At 47.7% G+C, this 12235-nt stretch overlaps 1 protein-coding gene across 1 annotated transcript in view; it reads left to right on the forward strand.

Annotated features, from left to right (window-relative positions):
• LOC106819018 (lipopolysaccharide-responsive and beige-like anchor protein) overlaps positions 1-11510 on the forward strand; it is a gene marked incomplete at both ends in the record, with an annotated part of 18614 nt that extends 7104 nt beyond the window's left edge. Inside the window, 15 exon segments of the mRNA XM_014823677.1 lie at positions 507-645; positions 1864-1979; positions 2739-2841; positions 3272-3387; positions 3801-3911; positions 5741-5883; positions 6641-6760; positions 7804-8041; positions 8434-8452; positions 9288-9384; positions 9819-9908; positions 10289-10309; positions 10678-10708; positions 10711-10783; positions 11451-11510. Of these exon segments, the coding sequence (XP_014679163.1) occupies positions 507-645; positions 1864-1979; positions 2739-2841; positions 3272-3387; positions 3801-3911; positions 5741-5883; positions 6641-6760; positions 7804-8041; positions 8434-8452; positions 9288-9384; positions 9819-9908; positions 10289-10309; positions 10678-10708; positions 10711-10783; positions 11451-11510 (1477 nt within the window).
• Positions 11511-12235: the final 725 nt, after the last annotated feature.

Raw genomic sequence — 12235 nt, forward strand, 5'->3', positions numbered from 1 at the left:
TAAGTTTTGGAGTAAAATAGTTGAGTAAATAGCGGCATCGTACTCGTGTGCCATGCAGCTTTCCTAGTCTGGTAATTAGTTAATTTGAGTGATTAACGTAAAACTAGATTAATTAATTAATTAAATTTGAGGGGTTTACCAATTTAATTTGAATTTATTTGGTGCAAATAATGTAGTCTAATTTGTGGGGCCATTTACGGTTGTTGCCCAATCAGCGCGGTCTTAGCCAGCAAAGACCTCCTGTTAGCGATTCTCGTTAGCGATCTTCATTAGCTTATGTCGTTAGCGATACTCTATAGCAATGGTGCGAATTGCAGGATCAGTTTTGGAAGCTGGATCGTTGGGAGGATGACTTCAGGCGGCGGCGACGGCTGGTGCACAACCCTCTCGGATCCACGCACCCCGAGGCCACGCTGAAGGCTGCGTTAGAACACGGGTGTGTGTGATGTGTATTTATTTCATCATCATCATCATCATCATCATCATCATCATTGTCGTCGTTGCAGGCACGGTGGCGTTTAACACTCGTGCACGCATGATCGGTCTGGGACTAGTCGTGACCGGTATGCTGTCCATCACACAGTCTGACATCTACTTTGACATGGATGACGACGACCCAGAGAACGGGAAGCTGGACCCAGAGGTATGCGGGGAGAGGGGGAGGGGGAGGGAGGGAGAAGGGGAGGGAGAGAAGAGAGAGAGAGAGAGAAAGAAAGAGAGAGAGAGCGAGAGAGAGAGAGGGAGAGAGTGAGATAGAGAGAGAGAAAGGGGGAGGAGAAGAAATGATAGGAAAGGATAGAGAGATGGATATAGAGAGAGGGAGATAGAGAGAGAGCGAGAGAGAAAGAGAGAGAGAGAGCGAGAGAGAGAGACAGACAGACAGACAGCGTGGTGAATCATCGCTACACACCTTCCATCATGTCATCTCACACTCCGGTGCTTGATTACTGTGAGAACATCCACGAAGAGAAAGATAGTTAAATAGACAGACAGACAGACAGGCAGACATACAGACAGACAGGCAGACAGACAGACAGACAGACAACACGATGAATCGTTATCGCTATATCACGTCCGTCTTACACTCCGGTGCTTGATTACTGTGAGAACATCCACGAAGAGAAAGATAGTTAAATAGATAGACAGACAGACAGACAGACAGGCAGACATACAGACAGACAGGCAGCCAGCCAGATAGGCAGACAGACAAGCAGACAGACAGACAGACAGACAGACAACACGATGAATCGTTATCGCTATATCACGTCCGTCTCTCACACTCCAGTGCTTGCTTACTGTGAGAACATCCTCGAAGAGAAAGATAGATAAATAGATAGACAGACAGACAGACAGACAGACAGGCAGACAGACAGACAGACAGACAGACAGATAGGCAGACAGACAGACAGACAGACAGACAGACAGACAGACAGACAGACAGATAGGCAGACAGACAGACAGACAGACAGACAGACAGACAGACAACACGATGAATCGTCATCATATATTCAGAGCTGCCAACCCTTACGGTTTTTTCGTATTCCTTACTAATTCCAAGATGTTTTTACGAATGTACGATCAAACTGAAAAACTTACGATTTTTTACGACTTGAAAATTAATGTGTTTTTTACATTGTGAGCCGAGAAATATCTGGCGATTGTGGGCGCAGCCATAATGGATCACGCGTTCACGTTGTTCTCGCGTGATCTAGAGTTAGTCCCATCATTCATTGCGCGCATAACATACGAACAAAATGGCCGCCTGCTGCAAGAAAAGAGAAAGCCTTACTATTTTCATGAATCACAGGTTGGGCAGCGTCCTGTATATTGCTATACATCACGTCCGTCTCACACACACAGGTGCTTTGCGTATTGTGAGAACATCCACGGAAAGTGGCACTTCTCAGAAGTGCGCGCCATCTTCTGCCGCCAGTACCTGCTGCAGAACAACGCACTCGAGATCTTCCTCGCCGGCCGAAGTAAGCGCCGCTAGAGGGGGCCACGTACCGCGCGCGCGTTCGTACGCTGTGTTTGGGGGGGGCTTTTCGGCCGCGCTTTTAAAAAAAATTTTCCTGTCGGACGCACACTAAACGGGACTAGTACGATGTCTGTAAATGTCACTTTTTGAGGTTTCCCTTGAGAGACTGTTATGTAGTGAAGCCAACTGTATAGAACAGCCACCTGTATAGAACAGCCACCTGTCTATAAAGGACACTTGCGGTGTACATTAAGTAGCAGTTAATACAGTGAAATCACTGCTAGAGAATGAAACATCTGTCTGTAAGGACACTTCTGTGGGGGTTCTCTGCGGTAGCAGTTTTATTACCTCGGCCAGGGCTTGCGGAGGTTATTTTTCAGCCGCCGTGTCTTTGAAGTGTTGGTTTGTGTGGTTTGTGGTTTGTGTGGTTAGCCATGCACGTCTCAGTTCACTTCCGCTAGGTGCGCTGGCTTTGTAGACTTACAAATACACGCACCACAGGCTAAGGGCAACCACAGTCCTCCCCCACCTGCAGCGCTTCGCACTTTTAATCCGGATGCCAATTAATTATTTAATTAATTAATTCATTAATTAATTTTCCAGCTTAATTAACTAATTAATTAATAAAAAATTTCACATTAAGAGTCTTCAGCTTCCTTGGCGCGTGAGGTCTGTGTTCTCACGAGTGCCTAGTATTTTAAATATGTTTTCATCGCTTGGGTTGATCTTCGACGAGCACGTTCTTGTGTTTCTCTCGCAGCGTCCGTCATGTTTGCCTTCCACAATCACGCCACCGTGAAGAAGGTGGTGAACGCATTACCACGCGTCGGCGTCGGCGTCAAATATGGCATCCCGCAGACCAGGTACGCACACGCCGCGACGCTGCGATCTGATTGGCTAGAAATGAGATTGTATATCTTATAATCTATATCGATGAACTGTATTGTACGTTCATCGTAGGTAAGACTTAAGTAAGTAATATTAGTAACCTAAAGAAAACTGTATTAAATTTGATTAAAACTCTTATCTTTTATCTATGTCCTCTGATTGGTTAAAAATGAGATAAGAATCCGTACTGATGAACTCTATTTTGAGTGCTCTGATTGCTTCAATGTAATGTTTTATAAAATGTTATTTTACTCTGCTTACAAGGATTTTTACCAGACCAATATTATTCACGTAGCAAAAATATAGTTTGACGGTGAAGTTAAATAGATCTCAGTCTGTAGAATGTGATAGACTTGGGCATTTTGGTCGTGTCCCGGCGGTAAACGTTTGTCTTTCTTGCCACAGGAGGGCGTCGTTGATGTCTCCGCCGACGCTCTTCAAGGCTTCGAACATGACGCAGAAGTGGCAGCAACGCGACATCTCCAACTTTGAGTATCTCATGTTTCTCAACACGATCGCCGGTGAGTGGCGCCATCTACGTTCGATCCTCTCAATTATCACTGATAGTCTTCGCTTCTTTTGTTTTGGATTTTGATATGTAATATCTATCTATCTATATATATATATATATATATATATATATATATATATACATTTAACGCGAAGAGTCGTTGGACCCCCCATTTTTGCTCTTATTATAGGCCACCGTATGATTATATAACCCCCCGTTTTACGTGCGACCTCGTTTTTTTTTCGCGATGACATTTTATGGACCCCAACATCGCGTTATAACGGGGCTACACTGTATATATATATATACACATAATACATATATATAATAATGTCATTTCGATATGCTCTGTTCACATCACGTTAACAAACATGAGATCCGTCGAGCGTCTGACGTAGGAGAACCCATCTGTTTTCCCCGCAGGGAGGACGTACCAGGACCTGAACCAGTATCCCGTGTTCCCGTGGGTGCTCACCGACTACACGTCAAAGGAACTGGATCTCACTCAGGCCAGCATCTATAGGGACCTGTCAAGGTACGCATAATACAGCATCTATAGGCACGGCTGTCAAAGGTACGCATAACACCAGCATCCGCTATAGCGACCTGTCAAAGATACGCGTAACTCCAGCATCTATAGGGATCTGTCAAAGGTACGCGTAACGCCAGCATCTATAGCGACCTGTCAAAGGTACGCGTAACGCCAGCATCTAGTAGCGAAATGCAAAGAGTACGCGTGAACTCCAGCACTAATAGCGACTGTCAAAGGTACGGCGTAACTCCACATCTATAGCGATCTTGTCAAAGGTACGCGTCAACTCTAGCATCTATAGGGATGCTGTCAAAGGTACGTGTTAACACCATCATCTATAGCGGACCTGTCAAAGGTACGCGTAACTCCGCAATCTATAGCGACCTTGTCAAGTACGCGTAACACCAGCATGCTATAGCGATCTTCAAGGTACGTGTAACTCCATCATCTATGAGCGAGACTGACCTGTCAAAGTACGCGTAACTCCAGCGCATCTATAGCGATCTGGGTCCAAAGGAGCGCGTACTCCAGGCATCTATACGCGACGCTGTCAAAGGTACGCGTAACGCCAGCAATCTATACGGACCCCTGTCAACAGATACGCGTAACTTCCCAGGCTCTTATAGCGATCTGTCAAAGGTACGCGTAACTCCAGCATCTATAAGCGAGCTGTCAAAGATACGCGTAACACCTGCCTCTATAGCGATGCTGTTCAAAGGTACGGCGTTACCGCGCCAGCATCTATAGCGACCTGTCAAAGGTACGCGTAACTCTAGCATCTATAGCGACCTGTCAAATACGGCGTCAAGCGGCCAGCATCCTATAGGTCGACCTGTCACAAGGTAGCGTAACTCCAGCATGCTATAGGGACCTGTCAAAGGTACGCGTAACACCAGCATCTATCAGCGACCTGTCAAAGGTACGCGTAAGCACCGCATCTATAGCGACGCTGTCAAAGGTACGCGTACTTTCCAGCATCTTATAGCGACGCTGTCACAGGTAGCGCGTAACTCCAGCATCGCTATAGCGACCTGTCAAAGTCGCGTAGCTCCACGCATCTATAGCGGACCTGTCAAAGGTACGGCGTAACTCCAGCATCTATACGACGCTGTGCAAAGGTACGCGTACCATCCAAGCATCTTATAGCGACCTGTCAAGGTAACGCATAAACCCGGGAGCATCTGTAGCGACCTGTAAAGTTAGCGCGTAACCTCCAAGCCATCTATAGGCGACCTGTCAAAGGTATCGCGTTAACTCCAGCATCTTATAGGCGACCTGTCAAAGGTACGCAGTAACTGACAGCATCTATAGCGACCGCCTGTCAAGGTACCGCGTAAGTCCCAGCATCTATAGCGACCTGTCAAGGTACGGCCATTAACGCCAGCATCTGCTAGCGACCTGTAAAAGTTATGCGTACTCAGCAATCTATAGCGACCTGTCAAAGGTACGCGTAACACAGCGTTAAGGGCCTTGACAAATGGCATCACCTTGACATTAAAATGATAAGTTAATTTAAGAGTAAGCCCTCGTTTATTAATTTTACGGCACGGGCTATATAGTAGAAAGCAAAATGTTCAAAATGCCAGTAGACCCTATGCATGGGTTTTTCAGACTTAAAGGATAAAATAAAGATAACTTCCAATTCCTTTTATGATATAATTTCCAAGACCGATAACATCTTAGGAAACATCATGAAAGTAACCTTTGTTAGGTAACTTTTGTAGGTAACTTGTGTAGGTACTTTGTAGGTAACTTTTGTAGGTAACTTTTGTAGGTAACTTTCCTTGAAGGTAACATGTGAGAGTAATCTGCGTGTGCGTGGTAATCTTGCAGCCGGTGGGAGCGCTGAACGAAAAGAGGCGGGAGTTCTTCCAGGAGCGCTACGAGACGTGGGAACACGATCAGATTCCGCCTTTCCACTATGGCACGCATTACTCCACCGCTGCCTTCACACTCAACTGGCTCATGAGACTGGTGGGAACCTAGAGAAGGTGGAGGAGGAGAGAAGGGTCGAGAGAGAGAGAGAAGAGAGAGAGAGGGAGCATGAGAGTGAGAGAGGAGAGGGGACGGAGGTGGAGAGAGGGAGAGAGAAAGAGAGAGGCCGTAAGAGAGAGAGAGAGAGAGAAGAGAGAGAGAGAGAGAGAGAGAGAGAGAGAAGAGAGAGAGAGAGAGAGAGAGAGAGAGAGCAGAAGAGGGAGCATGAGAGTGAGAGAGGAGAGGGGACGGAGGGGAGAGAGAAAGTAGAGAGGCCGTAAGAGAGAGAGAGAGAGAGAGAGAGAGAGAGAGAGAGAAGAGAGAGAGATGAGAGAGAGAGAGAGAGAGAGGGAGAGAGAAAGAGAGAGGCCGTAAGAGAGAGAGAGAGAGAGATTGACACAGGGTGGTGTTTCACTGTATTATTTCTACATTCAATAAATTTTGAAAACTTCTAATATCGCTAGCACACAATAACCTCACACGTTTATGTGTATATGTGCCTCGACGTGACACCATCCTCATTTCTCTACCCAGAGTCTTCTAGTATCGCCTCCTCGATGTCCACTAATCTATCATTTGCCCCTCCATCGCTTCTGTTCATTTGGTTTCATCTGGTTTCATTTTGTTAACAGATTTGTCTATTAACTGCTTAACTAATATGATACCTCCAAAATGTCATTCACGAGTGTAAGAGTGACAGTAATTTGAGTTAACATTGACCAATGATTGCACCGTTGGGTGTTGGTTGGTGTTGCAGGAGCCCTTCACGACGGTGCTGCTGAACCTGCAGGGAGGAAAGTTCGACCACGCTAACCGCATCTTCTCCTCCATCCCCATCGCGTGGGAGAACTGCCAGGCCGACACGTCAGACGTGAAGGTGAGGGGCGGGCGGCGGGCAGGGGGCGGAATTTTTTTTCCCACTTGAGTTCCGGACCCACGGCATAGATAGTGTTTTGTAATAATATGGTTCGTATATATATATGGTTGGAGTTATAGTTAGGGTTATGGTTAGGGATAGGTGGTATTAATTTTATTTACATTGTTGCTTCGAAGAAGTCCGAGTGAATGGAGTGCTCTGATTGGCTGTGTCCGGAACTCAGTGGGGAAAAAAATTTCGCTGCAGGGGTGGGTGGCGCTGTAGGACTGTACATACACTATGTTATAATGCTATAGGGCGATTATGTGGGTAGATTACGTGCTAAAGGACAAGGAATGTATGCTCTGTTTGGAATAATAATATAACATAACTGTCGATAAATTATCGTTTATATATATTGTTTTATATATATATATATATAATATATTATATATATATATATGCTACTGTTCATCTACCATGTTATTAACTAATCACCATGTCTGCTCTGTTCATACAGGAGCCCTCTGAGTTCTACTACCCTGCCTTATTACTATGTCACTATGTCACTATGTTGCAGCTATGTCACTATGTCTCTATGTCTCTGATGTCATATGTCACTAATGTCACTATATCACTATATTACTATGTCACTATGGTCTCCTATGTCTCTATGTCACATGTCACTGATGTCAACTATGTCACTTATGTCACTATGTTCTATGTCTCTATGTCACTCAGTGTCATATATGCACTATATTACTATGTCACTATGTCTCTATGCTCATAATATCTCTATGTCACTATGTTTTATCCCTGTCATCAGGAGCTTAGCCCCAGAGTTCTACTACTGCCTTAACTATGTCACTTGTCAGCTATGTCACTATGTCACTATGTCACTATATCAGCTATGTCAGCTATGCTCACTCAATAATCACTAGATGTCGCACTATGTCACTATATCACTATGTCAGCTATGTCACTATGTAATATGTGCAGCTATGTCACTATATCACTATGTCACTATGTCACTATATCACTCTTATGTTATCGCCTGTCATCAGGAGCTTTACGCCCAGAGTTTCTACTACTTGCCGGAGATGCTCGCGAACAGCAGCGGCTACAAGCTCGGCTGCCGCGAGGAGCCGACACCATTCATCGCGACGTGGCGCTGGCTGCGCCGTGGCAGGGCTCATACCGCGGACGACTTCATACGCACAAACCGCCTCGCGCTCGAGTCCGAGTTCGTCTCCTCGCAGCTTCACCAGTGGATCGATCTCGTGTTCGGCTACAAGCAGAGAGGTGAGGATGAGGGAGGAGGGGGGGAGGTGGAGGGAGGGGGGAGGAGGGAGGGGGGAGGAGGGAGGGGGGAGGAGGAGGGGGGAGGAGGAGGTGGTGAGGATGAGGTGGTGAGGATGAGGTGGTGAGGATGAGGGAGGAGGGAGGGGGAGAAGGAAGTGGGGGAGGGAGGAGATGGTGAGGGAGGAGGTGGTGAGGATGAGGGAGGAGGAGTGGGAGAAAAAGGAGGAGGCAGAGGAGGTGGGAGGGGAGAGAGAGAAGAGGTGGAGGGAGAAGGAAGGGAGGGTGTGTGTGCGTTCGTGCGTGAGTGCGTGAGTGAGTGCGTGCGTGTGTGCATGCATGCTTGCGTGTGTGTGTGCGCGTGTGTGTGACTAACCCATGTCTACGTTACACAGGTCCTGAGGCGGTGCGTGCGTGCGTGTGTGTGCGCGTGTGTGCGTGCGTGCGTGCGTGTGTGTGTGTGTGTGCGTGTGTGTGCGTGCGCTGCCGTGCGTGTTACTAACCCGTGCGTACGTTGTTAACAGGTGCCTGAGCGGTGCTGCCGGGTCGGCGTTGGCGTGTGTTACGTGGCGTGGCGTGTGTGCGTGCGTGTGTGCGTGCGCGCCGTGCGTGCGTGCGCGCGTGCGTGCGTGCGAGCGTAGCGTAGTTACTAACCGTGGTGACGTTTGTTACACAGGTCCTGAGGCGGTGCGTGCGTGCGTGCGTGCGTGCGTGTTACTAACCCGTGCGTACGTTGTTACACAGGTCCTGAGGCGGTGCGTGTGTCTGTGTGCATGCGTGCGTGCGTGCGTGTGACTAACCCGTGCGTCGCGTTATGTTACACAGGTCCTGAGGTCGAGTGCTTGCGTGCGTGCGTGCGTGTTGCGTGCGTGCGTGTGTGCGTGCGTGTGTGCGTGCGCGCGTGCGTCGCGTGCGTGCGTGTGTGTTACTAACCCGTGCGTACGTTGTTTAGCACAGGTTCCCGTGAGGCGGTGGTGTGCGCGCGTGCGTGCGCTGCGTGCGTGCGTGGCGTGCGCGGCGCAGTGCGTGCGTGCGTGCCGCGTGTCGTGCGTGGCGTGCGTGCGTGCCGTGTGTGTTAACTAACGCCGGCGTACGTTGTTACACAAGGTCCTAGGCGGTGCGTGCGTGCGTGCGTGCGTGTCGTGTTACTAACCCGTGTCGTAACGTTGTTACACAGGTCTGAGGCGGTGCCGTGCGTGCGTGCGTGCGCTGGTGTGTTACTAACGCCGTGCGTACGTTGTTACACTAGGGTTCCTGAGGGCGGTGCGCGCGACAACTGTTCTACTATCCTGACGTACGACGGCAGCGTAGACCTGGAGGACATCGATGACCCCGTCATGAGACAGGTGAGACGCCGCGAGACACGTGTGATGCTGATGATGATGATGATGATGATCTGATGATTGATGATAATGGATGATGATCGATGATGTATTGAATGATCGATGAATGATGATGATGATGATGATGATCGATGATGATGAATGATGATGATGATCGATGATTGATGATGATAATAATATAGTAGAGTAAATATGATAATAAACAACAACAACAATAATAATAATAATGGTAATAATAGTAATGAAAAGTAGAAGAAGACAGAAGATGGGATAAAAGATGAAGAAGAAGAAGAATTCTCACTACCACGCACAAAATAGCAGCAATTAATTACTCGATTTATTAACATGGGGTGCGCGCATTGCTATGGGAACAACAGACCACCTGTAACCACGTTCAGCAGCAGATGTAAAAAAATTCTCATTTTGCGTGCTTTCAGGCCGTTGAAGGTCAGATCAAGAACTTTGGGCAGACGCCCTGCCAGCTGCTCACGGAACCACATCTGTCCAGACGCTCAGCCATGCACGTCGTAAGTCGTCGTGGCAACCGCGCTTACCGCATCTAATTGTCACTACTGGGAATAATATAGTGGGAAACTGTTAAACTGACTGTTTAACTATCAGGGGTTATTTATGTACGTGCACGCGATTATTTTAATACTCATCGCATTTTGGGAAGTTTTTACATATTACAATTTAATACCGTATAGTACAATTCAATGCAATATAATACCAATGTAATGCAATACAGCACATTACTATACAATATAAAATAATAAAATACAATACAATACAATATAATACAACTAAAACACGGTACAATACCAATATAATATAATACAAGCAATACGAGACGTGGCATTTCACAGTTGTTCGCGTTGTTCACTGACGTTCTTTGCGTTGTTCGCAGACACCGATGATGTTCACTGACGTTCCTTGCATTGTTCACTGACGTTTCTTGCATTGTTCACTGACGTTCCTTGTGTTGTTCACTGACATTCCTTGCATTGTTCACTGGCATTCCTTGCATTGTTCACTGACGTTCCTTGCATTGTTCGCAGATGCCGATGATGTTCACTGACGTTCCTTGCATTGTTCACTGATGTTCCTTGTGTTGTTCACTGACGTTCTTTGCATTGTTCACTGACGTTCCTTGCATTGTTCACTGACGTTCCTTGCGTTGTTCACTGACGTTCCTTGCATTGTTCACTGACGTTCCTTGCATTGTTCACATTGACGTTCTTTGCATTGTTCGCAGACGGTAGTTTCGGTTAGACATTGCGATGATGTTCAAACCAGATTCCCGAGGACGTGTGCATGCTCATGAAGTTCTCTCGAACTCCCCGATCTGTCACATCTCGCCGAACACTTGCAACGTGGTCGCTCGTTCACATGACGAGGGTGGGCGAGTCATAAGGGAGATGGAAGGTGTAAAATAAGGTCATGAGAAAGAGAAGTAGAGGGAGGTGGCGGGAAGATTAGGGGGAGAAGGATATGTGAAGGCTGGGGTTCAGGGTATTATTTATAAGGAGAGATGAGGGTCAAGGGAAGTGCAGCAGGGGAAGTAGGGTAGATGGTGGGGACAAGAGTTGTGATAGGGAGAGTAGGAGGCGGATGGTGGTCAGTAAGATTAGTAAGGATCGCGGGTTGGAGGTGAGGAGAGTGGACGAGGCGGAAAGGTGAAGTGCGCGTTAAGGTGGAATCGAGGGAGGAAAAGCATGATGGGAAGTGGGATATACGAGTGGGGAGAGGTGGTTATGAGGGAGTGAAGGTGATGGAATGAGGGTGGTGGGGTTGGAGGGAAAGAGTTAGTCAAGTATTAGAGGAAGACAGATGTTAGGCTGTGGATAGGTTGCGTCTGAGTGTGAGTGAGAGGTGAGGAGAGGAGAGCGAGAGTAGCGGAGCCGCGGAGATGAGAGAGGTATTGGGGCAGGTGGGGAGAGGAAGGGTATGGGCAAGGACTAGATAGGGGGCGGAAGAATGGGAAGAGGAGTATTAAACAAGATTGGAGGGAAAAAGGTGTAAGGGAGATAGTAAGAGTCAGTAAAGTGTCCGTCGTCTGTCACGATCAGCTGCAAGCAGGAGTTCGCCGTGAACAGGTGGAACCCCAACTACTCCGTGAAGGCCTGCGGGTACGTGGTCGTCTTCATGGTGTTCTGTGTGTGTTTATGCGTGTGCTGTGTGTGGTGTGTGTGTTCCTGTGTTGTCTTTGCGTGTTCCTGTGTGTGGCTGTGTGTGCTGTGTGTGCTGTGTGTTCCTGTGTGTGCTGTGTGGTTTCTGTGTTGTCTTTGGCGTGTTCGCTGTGCTGTGTGCTGTTGTGGCTTTCCTGTGTGTGCTGTGTGGTTCCTGTGTGTGCTGTGTGGTTCCTGTGTGTGCTGTGTGGTTCCTGTGTGTGCTGTGTGGTTCCTGTGTGTGCTGTGTGGTTTCTGTGTGTGCTGTGTGGTTCCTGTGTGTGTGCTGTGTGGTTTCATGTGTGTGTGCTGTGTGTTCCTGTGTGTGTTGTGTGGTTCCTGTGTTGTCTTTGTGTGTTCCTGTGTGTGTGCTGTGTGGTTCATGTGTGTGTGCTGTGTGTTCCTGTGTGTGCTGTGTGGTTCCTGTGTGTGTTGTGTGGTTCCTGTGTTGTCTTTGTGTGTTCCTGTGTGTGTGCTGTGTGGTTCATGTGTGTTCCTGTGTGTGCTGTGTGGTTCCTGTGTGTGCTGTGTGGTTTCTGTGTTGTCTTTGTGTGTTCCTGTGTGTTCCTGTGTGTGTGTGGTGTGTGTGTTCTTGTGTTGTCTTTGTGTGTTCCTGTGTGTGCTGTGTGGTTCCTGTGTGTGTGCTGTGTGGTTCCTGTGTGTGCTGTGTGGTTCCTGTGTGTGCT

The sequence above is a fragment of the Priapulus caudatus genome, unplaced genomic scaffold, assembly GCF_000485595.1.
Source record: "Priapulus caudatus unplaced genomic scaffold, Priapulus_caudatus-5.0.1 Scaffold2747, whole genome shotgun sequence".
NCBI lineage: Eukaryota > Metazoa > Priapulida > Priapulimorpha > Priapulimorphida > Priapulidae > Priapulus > Priapulus caudatus.